The sequence below is a fragment of the Lampetra fluviatilis genome, chromosome 34 (genome assembly GCF_964198595.1).
Source record: "Lampetra fluviatilis chromosome 34, kcLamFluv1.1, whole genome shotgun sequence".
NCBI classification, from domain to species: domain Eukaryota; kingdom Metazoa; phylum Chordata; class Hyperoartia; order Petromyzontiformes; family Petromyzontidae; genus Lampetra; species Lampetra fluviatilis.
This window is the reverse complement of record NC_136308.1, coordinates 157,847-171,974: the sequence shown is the minus strand read 5'-3', so window position 1 is coordinate 171,974 and position 14,128 is coordinate 157,847. Positions and strand designations below refer to the sequence as shown.

Below are 14,128 nucleotides of genomic sequence, written 5' to 3'. Positions count from 1 at the left end.
CCATACAATTTTAAGACAATTTAGAGGCACCGCAATGTGACTTGTTCTGGGAGGGTCACCCAATCTCCTGGCACCGGGAAACCGCGGGACTTTCCCTCTAGGGACCCTTCGGATTAAACCCCGTTGTGCCAGGCAATCCCCCACCGGGACGCTGCATCTAACACACTTGGACTGCGCACACTGCGCCCTCGCCTTCAGCTCCACCTCTATCTCTCCCCCCCCTCTCTCCCCCTATCTCTACTCCCCCCCCCATTGTCCAACACACTCGCTTTACTCCGACATGAGCACTGGCTGCCCTGCCCATGCTGTTTACGCCGCACAGCTTTGCTCACTTTGAAATCCCTTAGAAGCAGTCGCATTTGGAGGCTTTCCGCCTCTTTTTATTCCGCCTGATGAAGACGATCGACAGACATCGTGGTTTACAACAAAGCTCGGAATTAACTTGAGTTTAATATGGCAGCATTTTATTTACACGAGTGAACGGGTCATTTTAAATCAAGTACTGTATAGCAAAGACCTCATTTAGCAAACCCATGTATTTAAGGTTTCAAGTTGTATTATTTATGATCGTAGAGAGACGTTTATCTGCAACGTTGCTGAATTACCAGCTCACTTCACCTTTATAATTAGCTCAAAAATAGAGATGGCCGGGTGGCTCAGAGGCCAGAGCGCTGAGCTAACACCGCTGAGACCCGGGGTTTGAATCCAGGTTCTAGCAACCTGTGATTATTATTTTGTATTAAGAAAGTTTTTTTTAAACATAAAATGTAACCTTAAATTATAGTTTAGTTTACTGGAAGGGTTTGGTGATCAGAGCAATGTCTCCGTGGGCCACGCAACACCGCGATAAACGAGCGAGTGCGTGAGAGGACCATTCTGTTGTCATTGAAGAAACTGCAGTGCATTCTACAGCTGGGCCAATGGAGAGAACTAGGCGGAATAAGCAAGACACAAAAATGGACACGAACTAATCCTTGACACAAATGGGGGTGGCCCCGAATCGTGATAGTCCACGCAATGGTTGGGGGGGCAGGGGAGGGGGGCAAGGAGGTGGCGAGCGAGCGGGCGACGCGCCTCTGCGAGTGGTGCCCGTGCCGCTGTGCCGCACGGGCGAAGGGCGACAGGCGATGGGTGACGGGCGATGGGCGCCGCTTCTCTGCACTCGTGGACACTGCGCAGCTGCACGTTGTTGGGACGGCCACATTTCCTCAGCTCCTTGAGTTGGTGGTTCTCAACCACAAAACTGCCAAACAGTTATTTTGAGTTGGTGGTCTAGATAAGGCTACGAGCTTTTGTTATGATGGCGTTCCTTGCAATCTACAGATGATAATTGTGTGGATTCGCCTGTCTGATGTACCCGTGATGTTTGTTGAGTGAATGGCCCGGTGCAAGTGAAGCCGCTCGCCCGGCGAGGACACCGCCGTACAGCGGCGGCAAGGAGACGTCAGCATCGCTGCAAAGGGCAGCGGCATTCGACATCCAACGCTGGCCTCCTCAATCGAGGAAGAAGATATTGCTGAAGTGGGTGACAGACAGCTTCTTCACTTCCTCTGTGGCGACAAGAGAGAAATGCAAATGACATTTGACCCCATGCGCACGCGAGGGATGGTGGTGAGCTCGGCGCGGCTGTCCACACAGAAAGTGCTTGAATCGGGAATCGAACCAAAGGACTTGTTACTGTGAGGTACCCAGGCTTTCCCAAGAACAAGCATGAATCTTAATTTTAAAGCAGAAAATACATCCGTTTGTTTGTGTGAAGCAGCAAAAACTCTCGAACGCTGAGCTCTGGTGTCATGAAATTTGCACAGCTTAATGCTGTCTAGAATTTCTAAGTCAATGCGACTATTTTCGGCTCGCTACGTCATTCCCTTCCCGAGTTGCCAAAATCAACCTCACGTATAAGTGGGTTAAGGCCACCACAGTGAGACCACGTGATGCATTACTCACAATACCCCCACAGTGTTACCACGTGATGCATTACTCACAATACCCCCACAGTGTTTCCACGTGACACATTACTGACAATATCTTGTTCGGCTTGCATTTGCAATCACCATTAATACATCGCAGGGACAGTCACTTAAAGCTACGGGCTTGGATTTGACAGACGAATTCTGTATGTTGGAATGTCAACAAAACTATACATTGTCAGCGATGAAGAAACAGAAACCAAAAATGTTGTGTATGGCCAAGTGTTGAAATAATCACACTGAATAAATAATTTGTGATGACTGAATTAGTTACATTTATTTGTTTCGCCTTTTTTCTTTATTGCAAGCATCAATTTTTTTCAGGGTTTTTCAGTAAAATATAAGGGAATATGAAATTAATCCAAGACAATAATCCAAGTCCCGGGCGAAACCGGGTAGTAAAGCTAGTATAATAATAAAAACCCAATGAGTTGGCCACACACAGGAAGCTCAACCTGTGGCACAGGCTATGGGCGGACGTGACACAGGACCTAAGGGGGCCTCATGTAATCTTGTCTCACAACATTCATGCGCAAAGAGTATCGGTGGATTTGATACCAGAAAGTAAACAGTGGGGTGCTGAGTTCCAGCTGCAAGGACTGGATAGTTAGATGGCGAGATTTCAGGAACACAGTTGTTTTGCTGTGATTTCTATTTGATTAATTATTGTTTATGCTCTTGCTTTTGTCATTTTGGCGACCCAGATTACTCTTGCAAAGTGAGCCTCCATCCTCGTCTCTTGAGCTCTCACATGGCTGAACAAAATCAACGTGGGTTTTGTTTAGCCAGGTAAGAGCAACAGCTGTGACTGTAAGAGCAACAGCTGTGCGAGTTTGCAGCGGGCAACGTGCGGCAGTGTGAGGAGCGGAGGCCACGCGCACCGTTGACCTCGATGAGGTTGGCGTTCTTCTGGCTGAGGATGATGTAGAGCTCGCGCTGGTCAGACTTCTTCCCCACCACCCAGTAGTCGGACATGGCCTTCACGACTACCTCCTCGTCCTCGCTGGCCCTGCACAGACAACGCGAGCTCCCGCATCGGTGCACAACTCCTGCTTAAGGCTCTCAGTCAGTGGTGGAAATTCTACATTGCTATGAAAGCAGCGAGTCTGCTCCACAAAGAGGTACTGTACTCGTATTATATACCCTAATTGTTTCTGGAGTCTCAGTACCCGATGTGGTCTCAGATTGGTGTAGTGTTAGGGATATAGGTTCGCACTATGGTCGATGGGTTGGGGTATAGGTTCGTGCTATGGGCTTTGGGTTATGGGTTATGGCTTCGGCCTATGGGTTCGGGTTGTGGGTTTGGGCTATGGGTTCGAGCTATGGGTTTGGGTTATGAGTTCAGGTTATGGGTTGGAGCTAGGTGTAGGCGTGGGGCCGTGGTTGCAGCCGAGGCTGCGTGCGGTCACCTGGTGAAGTCGCCGTGCACGTCCCCCAAGATGCGCATGAGCTCAGGCGGCGCGTTTGCCGGCGCCACAGCGTGCGCTGCGCGCCGCCCGTGCAGCGTCGTCTTCTCCGCCAGGTTCATGCGGTTGAAGTAAATGAACTTGAACTGCGGCTCCTTGTCGGACCTGGCCAGACGCACGGCGAGACGGGGCCATCGTCGCGTCAAACGGGTCCCAGCGCGCCACCCTCCACGTCGTCACGTGCGGCCAAACCTCCGGCGAGCTCTATCGAGCTCATCTCTTCTTTACAGCCGTCGGTCGGTGGTGGAAAGTCTATGTTCCTATGGCAGGGGTGAGTCTATCCATAGCACAACCGCTGTTGACTTCCCCGCAAAGTGGTACGGCAAGTCTTCGCTTAACGCCGTGGTGTTCGCACAACGCGTTGCCGCTATAACGCGGTTCTTCCATTCGGGATCACCTTTTGCCCATTCTCATGTAACACGGTTCATGAGCGGTCGACGACAAACCACTTTCTTGAGCTGCGTGGATGAGCGGTACAGTGATACAGTACGTGGAATGATACAGTAATGTGGTGGCATACCCTCGGTTATTAGTCCCGCCATCTTACTGTGTGTGTGTGTGTACATCGCATCTCGACAAACTTTATAGTTACATTATTTATGGTGAAATATTTTTTGCTTTAAGTGTGTTTCGCTTTACGTGGTACTTTTGAGGAATGCATCTACCGCGTTAAACGAGGACTTACCATACTTTATCAACCACGTACAGATGACGGTCTGAGTCGACCCCCCAACCAGGATTTGAATTCGCGACCTTCCAAATGTTGGGAGCGGCTCGCTCAAGCGCGGACCCACCAGGCGGGATATTTGAGTGCAACACACAAACCCAAATTCGTGCACGAGCAGACCTCTCAAACGCGACACAGGCAGCTCCACGCGTGGGGACAGCCAACGACGACGAGGATTGCGTCGGGGGCCAAGAATCGCAGCGGGCAGAGCGATGTGGAGTGTGAGAGTGTTGTGGAGTGTGGAAGTGAGGTGGAGTGATGTGGAGTTACGTGGAGTGATGTGTAGGAGTGTTGGAGTGGGAAGGCTGGTGGCAGTGTTGTGGACAATCTGGAGTGTCACTGGAGTGGGAATCTGCTCTGCCTGTGCACGTTGTTTTTGTTGTTGCGAGCGAGCGAGCAAGTGATCGAGCGTGCGGGTGCGTCGTGAACTCGGTGCTGCCGAGGTAGGCGACAGCCGCTACTCACGCGGCGCGCCGATTGACCGTGAACTGCTCCGCGATGTCGGAGGCTAGGAGTGTCAGCTGCGGACCCACCAGCCGGTCCAGCTCCCGGAAGTAATCGATGGTGAGATCCACGGAGGCTGCGGGGCAGGGGACACAATAAAGTACACGACGCGCCACACCGTGCGGCACACGGCACATACAACGCGCCGACCACAAAGTTCACTATAAACAGCTAGGTTTTCATAGCCACTATCATTATTCAAAATATTTAATGTTTCTGATACATATGTTGCGTCGTAGAACCACGCGGAGACGGAACTTCTTGTAAGGGCTTTCGCCGTTTATTAACACGGGTTAAACACTCAGGCTCACACCAGGGGTAGGTGTTCTCTATGCTCGGTCCTTCCCGTGGACCCCCAAGCTCTACTCGTCCTAGCCACGGCTATCCCTTGGGCTCTCTCACTCGGGCCGGGACGGGGGTTCATCCAACACCGCCCGGCCGAGGAGAGAAGAACCCCACTCACTCCCAGCAGATTCTCACAGACTTCTTGGAGCCCTACTCTCGCCTATCTCTTCGGCTCTCCCACTCGTCGACCCCGGACGGGGGTTCATCCAACACCGTCCGGTCGCGAGCGGGAGAGACCTCCTGCAGCCGATCCACACTCCGGGCTCCCACAACGACCACGCCTTCGTCACGGGGGTCCCCTTGAGTACCCCGTGGGCGACTCCTCCCCTTTACTCGCCCCTGTGCCCGAAGGTATCCTCCCTTACAGCACCCATGACATGACGTCATCACACTACTCCTCTACACATATCCACACGTCTCCCCACATAGAAAAATAAACAAGCAGATCCTACACAATTATCAGCCACACCGATTTCTGGAAGTGTGTAATTTCAGCAGCTTTGATGCAGAACAAGCAAACTCTGGAACGATTTTGACATGCAGTATCTTATCAGCAGCAGAACAGGCTTGCTTGGATCAATGCTGGTGATCTGCCAAATGTTATAGACAAGACACCATATTTAAGATATATGTCCTAGTTTGTCATGTTGGTGACTCAGGTTATTCATCCTGGTCTTTAGAGTTCTCACCTGGATAAACAACATCAACTTGCCACGAGAACTTGGTACTGAGCGCACGCAATGTCACCACAGCACTTGTGCCAGGCTAGGTGCACTTTGCGGCCACGTGAATGAAGTGTCGAAGGATTGCTAGCAGTAAGTCACGGGACAGACCCAAGTGCCATGGGTTGACTGACTGATATGACTGGCAGAGGCACCAAATGAGCACACACATACACACACAAACACTTACCGTCCACCATGAAGCACACGGCCGCACTCAGCGCCTGGGAAGGCATGGAAACGCAGGATGAGCAGAGTACAAATTACGACGACGACGACTACTCTGCTTGTGTACCCCGGAGGGTTCTGCCCGGCTATCCCAGTGCAGCTGCTGGCATCGCAGCACAGCGAGCGGGACAGGTGCGAGCGCCCTCCCTGCGGGGCGCGCAGCGGACGTGCGGTGAGGAGGGCGCACCTTGTAGACTATGAGGTGCAGCTCCTGGGGCGCTGTGTTGGTGGTGACGAAGATGCGGGGCACGCGCACCGACCCGCCCGGTTCCGCCAGGCTGCTGGGGCCCAGCAGGAACCTGCGCGCTCACACACTTGTCTATTATCGTTCTTGTTCTGTTTACGCTTTGTTTACACAGGAACGTCTCGGCGCTTCACAGCACGAATGGCCTGAGTTCCATTGTCAACTGGGGCGCGTGTCTGCGTGGGGTCTGTATGTTCTCTCTCCCCCTGTTCTGCACCGGTTTCCTCCGGATTCCTCCTATAGCTAAAAACAATACACAAAGTGTAACTGGTGTTAGCCTAACACCCCAGTTCTTAAATAACCACCTCCATATTACTCAACTGCGATTACACGCAGTGGCAACATCACCACTTTATGCAAAAACTTAGCAGGACCCTCCTGAAAAGAGTCTGGGGACTCGGTGAGTGTTTCCTGCGTAAACAAACGGAATCATAACGAGTAGTCTACAATCATTGCAAAAATCTATTTGCTGTGCTGCCATATCCTGGCAAGCCAGGAGATGGCGGTGTTGCGAGGGAGATGTCTCACCTGCCGTAGTGCTGCGGGTTCGTGGGGCTGCCGCTGCGAATGGGAGATTCCTTCCCTGCCAGCTGCACACACAGAACGCAACCGGCAGCCACGGTCCACTCAAAGCGGCGAGCGACTGGAACGTGTCACACCCTCGCGTCACTACTCACAGAGCGCCGTCGTACAGTAAAATCAGACACCCGACGGAATCACGGATCAGCCCATATATGGAAGAAAGTAGGCGTGGTGTTGCCCGTAGGGGCGTGTCTCTGCCCATATATGGTCTTGTGAAACCTGAATCGAGGTGTCTATTGTATCGATTCTGCTCACAGTGGATCCAACAGCCACGTTAGAATATCGATACTACGAGGGTTAACCACTTGAGTCGATTGACAATTGATGCACGGACCGAGTAATCCCATTGGTTAGTATAGCGTCACGTGAAACGCCCCCTTTTCTTGATTGGAAAATAGCTGCGTGATCGGAGATTCGCTCGCAATCCGTTTTCATCACGTGTCACAGCGCCCTCCTCGCCGGGGCCGCGTCCCACAGCACTTGGGGTGCAACAAACGACGCTCATTATAGCGGAGACGGCCGTTCAAAGCGCCCGTGGGGAAGCGACCGCACGTCATCCCGACAGCTGCGGATGGCGAAGGGGCGAGAGGGGGAAGGGGCTGGCGGCTCTCACCTCCGCCTCCACCGTGCTGGGGAACAGCGACGTGGTGAGATACTTGTAGAGGATCCGCATGTCCTCTTGCTCCAAGCCGCTCCTGCGCATGTAGACAAAGGTTCACCGCGTAGCCTCCGATTATCATGGTTGGCTACGTACGATGCGAAAGAAGTTCAACATACGGACATACATATGTGCACGGCGCACTGGGTGCTCAATTAAGGCTGTGTCAACCTAGAGGAGACCCAGCGCCGGTTCAGATGTGGTCACCGATATTGGGCGTGAACGGAAATTTAACTCGGGTCACCGGGTTCGGAGCACGGTATGCTTACCGCTCCCCATACACACGAATAGACACACACGTATAGACACACACGTATAGACACACACGTATAGACACACATATAGACACACACACACGTATAGACACACAAGTATAGACACACACACACACGTTTAGACAAACACACACACGTATAAACACACACACACACGAATACACACACACACGAATACACACACACACGTATAGACACACACACACACACGTATAGACACACACACACACACGTATAGACACACACACATATAGACACACACACACACGTATAGACACACACACACACACGTAGACACACACACGTATAGACACACACACACACGTATAGAGACACACACACACGTATAGACACGCACACACACGTATACACGTATAGACACACACACACTCGCGCAGATACCCTAATACACACACTCACTCACCACACGAGCCCCTCTCACTCACCACACGAGCCCCTCTCACTCACCACACGAGCCCCTCTCACTCACCACACGAGCCCCTCTCACTCACCACACGAGCCCCTGTCACTCACCACACGAGCCCCTCTCACTCACCACACGAGCTGTTCGTGGTACAGGAAGGCCGTGCAGGACACGGCGCTGAGCGCGGCCTCTACGCGGTTGACAAACGACTGCACCTTGAGGTACGTCATCTTGTCCAGCGGGAAGAACGTGATGCCGCCCAGGGCGTCCAGCAGGTCGCACTGCGCCAGGCGCAGCGTAGGCAGGTACTGGGGAGAACGCACCAACGCCACGGCAGCGTCACAACTACTCTGTGCTCACACGTGTGCTGAGCACAGACGCAAAGGTTCAGAAAATCAAGTTTCGAGCAACAAATGGCATTTAGAGGTGAGGAATCTCCTTCTAACTACCGCCACCTCCTGGCTTTACAGAGTATGGCAGTTGAGCAAGTGGATTATTATTATCTGCACATTTACTCAAGAAAGCCTCACAGAGTCTCAAGACTCTTTTCCAGGAGGATCCTGCCACGTTTGTCGCAGTATGGGGCGATGCTGCTGCTGTTGCTGCTGCGTGATTTCAAATGGGGGGGTTCCCGTGCAATACCTCTCTCCTCCATTGACACTACATCTCCGCGTGGCAATACCTCCTCCAGTAGCAATGCCCGCTGCGGGTGGGAATGCGTAGCCCACGTGGCAATACCCCGTCCTCGTGGCTGCTGCTCGGTGGGAGTTTGGTGAACACCGTGGCTGGCGGGAAAGGGAGTGAGACTCACGCGCGAGAAGAATTCGTGCAGACGACGTTTGAGAGTCTCCACTCCACCTGCAGCCAAGGCCGTCTCAAACGTCCCCTTGAAAAGCTGCAATAGAACACACACGCATGCACACACAATGGTAGCATACACAACCAGCACTAACACACACAAAGATGTACATACACTAACACACACAATGCGTTCCACACACAACAACTGCCGTTCGTCATAAAGTGCCGGTGACGTAACTACGCTACTGATGTTGAGCTTCTTTCGCACCGTACGGAGCCAACCGTGCTAATCGCCATGCTAAGTGCACAAATACACACAAATACACACGCACGGAACTCCACACAATACACAAAGACATATATACACACACAGTACACACATACATTTCAGATGGAGAATATTATGCGTAGGTAAATCTCACCGCAGTGTGACCGTTACCTTGTACATGCTGTAACTCTGTTGCAGGACAGCTTTGTAGACATTGTCCTGTAAGCAGACACGGACCTCTTATTGATTACGATTTTGCTCATGTCCCAGGAAATCCTTGCCAAGTCTCAAGACCTTTGTTCAGGACGGTCCTGCCAAGTTTGTCACAGTATTGGGTGACGTTGCTGCTGCTGTGTGAACGAATTTGAGTAATGTGCAGGTAATGTCTCCACATTGGGATGTTAGGCTGATACCGGTTCCATCGTGCATGTTGTTTTTAGCTATGGCCGGAAACCCAAGCAGATTGCCAGTGATGCCACACACGGTCTCAAGTGATCCGCGTTAGATCCGTGCGCATGCGAGATCCGGTGAGAGCCAAACTCACAAGCAGCTCCTCCTCCTGATACTCGCGCGTGCGTGGTCCATCCTTCTCCTGCTTCTCCAACGTGGGGTTACTCACCACCTGGGCAAACACCACACAACCGCGCAGCACACACCACCAGAGAGCACACCACCGCACCACACGGAACATCACCGCACCGCATGGCACACCATCCCACCATACACCCACACACCACATACAAACGCGATATCATGTGACGGCCATATCCGTTGATGCCCCTACTGCACTTCCTCGCGACCGATGCTCTGCACCCTCCTGCAGACCCTGCAGCTGCTGCACAGAGACCCATAGACTCACACAGAGACTCATAGATCTGCTCTAACAGTCTCCCATCATCTGCTGTGAGGTTTTCTCTTGCCATCGGTCACCGAACTCGTGGGGACCGCTACGACGGTGCCCTCGGCAATTGGGCGGCACCAGCAGTGGGGGAGGGCCCCGAGCAGCCGGAGGCCGCGCCACGCGGCTGGAACCAAGAACAAAGTTCAAATCTCAAGTTTGTTGAGAAGCGCGTCTGCTGAGCTCGGTCTGCGGGAACAAGTGGCCAGCCCCGACCCGGGTACGCTGCTGAAGCCACGGTGTTCCCGCCGCCCGCGACGTCAACGCGGAGGCGGCGAGGAGCGCCATCGCGCCATCCCCGGCACAGAGCCGCGGCGGGGATGGAGGGGACCGAGGCCTCGGGGCCAGCGCACTGTGCGGTGCCCCCCTCACCATCACCATCCAGAAGTTCTCCTCGGCCTCGAGGAAGAGCTGTCGGTTCGTCTGCGTGTGCAGTGCCTGCGCCGGTTCCTCCGTGCAGAACGTCCTGCAACAACACAAAGTTCCCCGTATTGCCTGAACAGACTGCTGGGACAAGTGCAGTTCACGAGTAGCACCTATGAATGCCGGCACAGCACATGATGGGGTGGGTGGCCAGCACCACGCCCCAACACCTTTGTCTCTCCAGTCACACCTCACACAGTTACAACACACTGACAGTTACAGAACAAACACAGCCACAACACAGTGGTCACACTTTTTCCTCCTGGATTGTATTCCCAACTAATGTGCATTACTGTGTGTATTAATTCTAGATTTGAAGCTTTCGTGACTGCAAGGATTCATATTCTTAGGTTTTTTCGGTAAAGTCACGTAGGTAAAACATACTGTGTGTATCTTCTTGCCATGTTCTGAATGGATTTCCTCCACGTTCTCCAATTTCCTCCATTAGCTAAAACAAATCCCCAATGTAAATGGTATCGCTCAAATGATCTCAATGCTCAAAAATCACACTGCAAATCACTCATTTGGGATGACAAACAGCAAAATCGCCACTTACTGTGAAAATTGGCAGGACCATCCTGAAACAGAATCCTGAGACTCGGCAAGCGTCAACGTGTAACGAGAGAGGAGCACGAACCTTGTGAACTGGACGATGGCTTCACACAGTCCCACACTTCGGATTTTATCGTCAATGTTGACTTCGGAAGGGTAATAGTACAGAATCTTCTTGTGTTCCTGGTGAACATAGAGCCAGAATAAAAATCAGTGACGAGTCAAGCAGCCTCAACCACGCATCACTTAAACACCCAACATAGTTGATACAAGTCCGGCGCTCTTGTCATCCATCTAATGCTGGATAAGGGGCTGCCCACGCGAACTTCGCCGCACTGGGAAGTGCGTGTTGGTGAAGGCGGGGAGCGGCATGGACACGGTAACCTAGAAGCATGGCGAATCAATGGATCAGGTGGAACTGCCCATTGCTGCCCACCAGAACATCTATCCAACAGATGGCAATGTCAGACTTTGTTTACAAAATTGAATTGGGAGAAATTCAAGTGTAAACATGAACTGAGAAAGTACAGTTTCACATTTGCTGATGACAATTATGATCGCAACCGATGGAAGTGAACTACAAAGCCGACGTGTTAAACTACAATACATTACTTAGATAATTTAACCGGGAGTATTCTCAGCGAGTCTCAAGACCCATGAAGGTCCTGCCTCACTGGATTACTCACCCACTCACCTACCCATTCACGCACTCACCCACTCACCTACCCATTCACGCACTCACCCACTCACCTACCTACCCACGCACTCACCCGCCTACCTCCTCACAGACCACGTGTGGAGCCTTAACAGACTGTTGGGGCAAGTTCGCGAGCACCGATAAAGGCCGGCAACGGCACACGAAGAGGTGAGTGGCCAGTACTCACCCACCCACCCACCTGTTTATTCACTCACCTACCCACCTGTTTATTCACTCACCTACTCACCCACCCACCTGTTTATTCACTCACCTACCCACCCACCAACCCACTCATCCACCCACCCACTCACTAAACAATCACTATACTGGGCGGTGAGGTATCATCGCGCGTAGGCCGCTTCTTGTTGTTGCAGAGATCCGCGGTTCAAAATCCAGCGGCTGCCCTGATGAGAATCACTGCGGGTGTCGCAGTGGATGTCAAAGAGCCCCTCCGTCGTTCGTACGACTCGGCCATCGTGTGCCGGCGTCATTGTCGACATTTGCGAGGTTACAGACGCGGCAGACACCGTGGCCCCCGGCCTGGCAGCAGAAGGCAGCAGGCGACACTCGTCCTGCGGTCTGCTGCCCTGGCAACCTGCTGCCCACTCGCTCGCTGCTGAAAGCGTCGACTGCCAGAAGGCGTCGGAGGGTGACCGTACCTCGCCCTCACGCGGCCCGAAGTCGGGGTTGTAGACGCAGAAGCTGACGAGGGCCGGCGAGGCGATGCCGCCCGGCTGCATGGCGCCGGCTCCGTGCGCCCTCTGCGCGGCGGTGCCCGCACGAAGCTGCAGAACGACAAAGTCTTCATCACAGCCACTTGCCCTCACCGCGGTACCCACGGCAGTAGCCGCCGTGGTGGTTCTCACGTCAGTAGTCACTGTGGTTATCTCACGCTGTGTGTGGTGGTACTCACACTGTGTGTGGTGGTACTCACGCTGTGTGTGTGTGGTACTCACACTGTGTGTGTGGTACTCACACTGTGTGTGTGTGGTACTCACACTGTGTGTGTGGTACTCACACTGTGTGTGTGTGGTACTCACACTGTGTGTGGTGGTACTCACACTGTGTGTGGTGGTACTCACACACTGTGTGTGTGTGGTACTCACACTGTGTGTGTGTGGTACTCACACTGTGTGTGTGGTACTCACACTGTGTGTGGTGGTACTCACACTGTGTGTGGTGGTACTCACACTGTGTGTGGTACTCACACACTGTGTGTGTGGTACTCACACTGTGTGTGTGTGGTACTCACACTGTGTGTGGTGGTACTCACACTGTGTGTGGTGGTACTCACGCTGTGTGTGGTGGTACTCACGCTGTGTGTGGTACTCACACACTGTGTGTGTGGTACTCACACACTGTGTGTGTGTGGTACTCACACTGTGTGTGTGTGGTACTCATACTGTGTGTGGTGGTACTCACACTGTGTGTGTGTGGTACTCACACTGTGTGTGTGTGGTACTCATACTGTGTGTGTGTGGTACTCATACTGTGTGTGGTGGTACTCACGCTGTGTGTGGTACTCACACACTGTGTGTGTGGTACTCACACACTGTGTGTGTGTGGTACTCACACTGTGTGTGTGTGGTACTCATACTGTGTGTGGTGGTACTCACACTGTGTGTGTGTGGTACTCACACTGTGTGTGTGTGGTACTCACACTGTGTGTGTGTGGTACTCATACTGTGTGTGGTGGTACTCACGCTGTGTGTGGTGGTACTCACGCTGTGTGTGTGGTACTCACACTGTGTGTGGTGGTACTCACACTGTGTGTGTGGTACTCACACTGTGTGTGGTGGTACTCACGCTGTGTGTGGTGGTACTCACGCTGTGTGTGTGGTACTCACACTGTGTGTGTGGTACTCACACTGTGTGTGGTTCTCACACTGTGTGTGGTGGTACTCACACACTGTGTGTGGTGGTACTCACACACTGTGTGTGGTGGTACTCACACACTGTGTGTGGTGGTACTCACACTGTGTGTGGTTCTCACACTGTGTGTGGTGGTACTCACACACTGTGTGTGGTACTCACACTGTGTGTGGTGGTACTCACACACTGTGTGTGGTGGTACTCACACACTGTGTGTGGTGGTACTCACACTGTGTGTGGTGGTACTCACACACTGTGTGTGGTGGTACTCACACACTGTGTGTGGTGGTACTCACACTGTGTGTGGTGGTACTCACACACTGTGTGTGTGGTACCTACTCCGCTGTGTGACGTAGTCGCTGCGTTTCACCACCGGGCGGGTGGAAGCGGCGACTCCCGCACGGCGAGGCAGCGTCACGAGGCGGGCGCGAGAATCGATTCTCGCGATTCAACCGCCGCCCCTTCCCGTCCG

The 14,128-nt window shown here is 52.9% G+C and overlaps 1 protein-coding gene across 4 annotated transcripts; it reads right to left on the bottom strand.

Moving 5' to 3' along the window:
* Positions 1-242: 242 nt before the first annotated feature.
* On the bottom strand, positions 243-14,106 carry LOC144944246 (vacuolar fusion protein CCZ1 homolog). Of its 4 annotated transcripts, none has more exons than XM_078872248.1 (16): positions 13,953-14,106; positions 12,444-12,569; positions 11,173-11,270; positions 10,485-10,578; positions 9,759-9,836; positions 9,386-9,433; positions 8,957-9,040; positions 8,278-8,453; positions 7,402-7,483; positions 6,735-6,796; positions 6,150-6,261; positions 5,925-5,958; positions 4,629-4,743; positions 3,380-3,541; positions 2,852-2,979; positions 243-1,550 (listed from the first exon to the last, which is right to left on the bottom strand). In XM_078872248.1, the coding sequence occupies exons 2-16, from the start codon at positions 12,522-12,524 to the stop codon at positions 1,495-1,497; spliced, it is 1,410 nt and encodes a 469-aa protein (XP_078728374.1). In that variant the 5' UTR covers positions 12,525-12,569; positions 13,953-14,106; the 3' UTR covers positions 243-1,494. The 4 variants fall into 4 exon arrangements, with proteins under 4 accessions (XP_078728374.1, XP_078728375.1, XP_078728376.1 ...); XM_078872249.1 differs by lacking the exon at positions 13,953-14,106 and adding an exon at positions 12,846-12,864; XM_078872250.1 differs by lacking the exon at positions 13,953-14,106 and adding an exon at positions 12,698-12,705.
* Between the last annotated feature and the right edge of the window lie 22 nt (positions 14,107-14,128).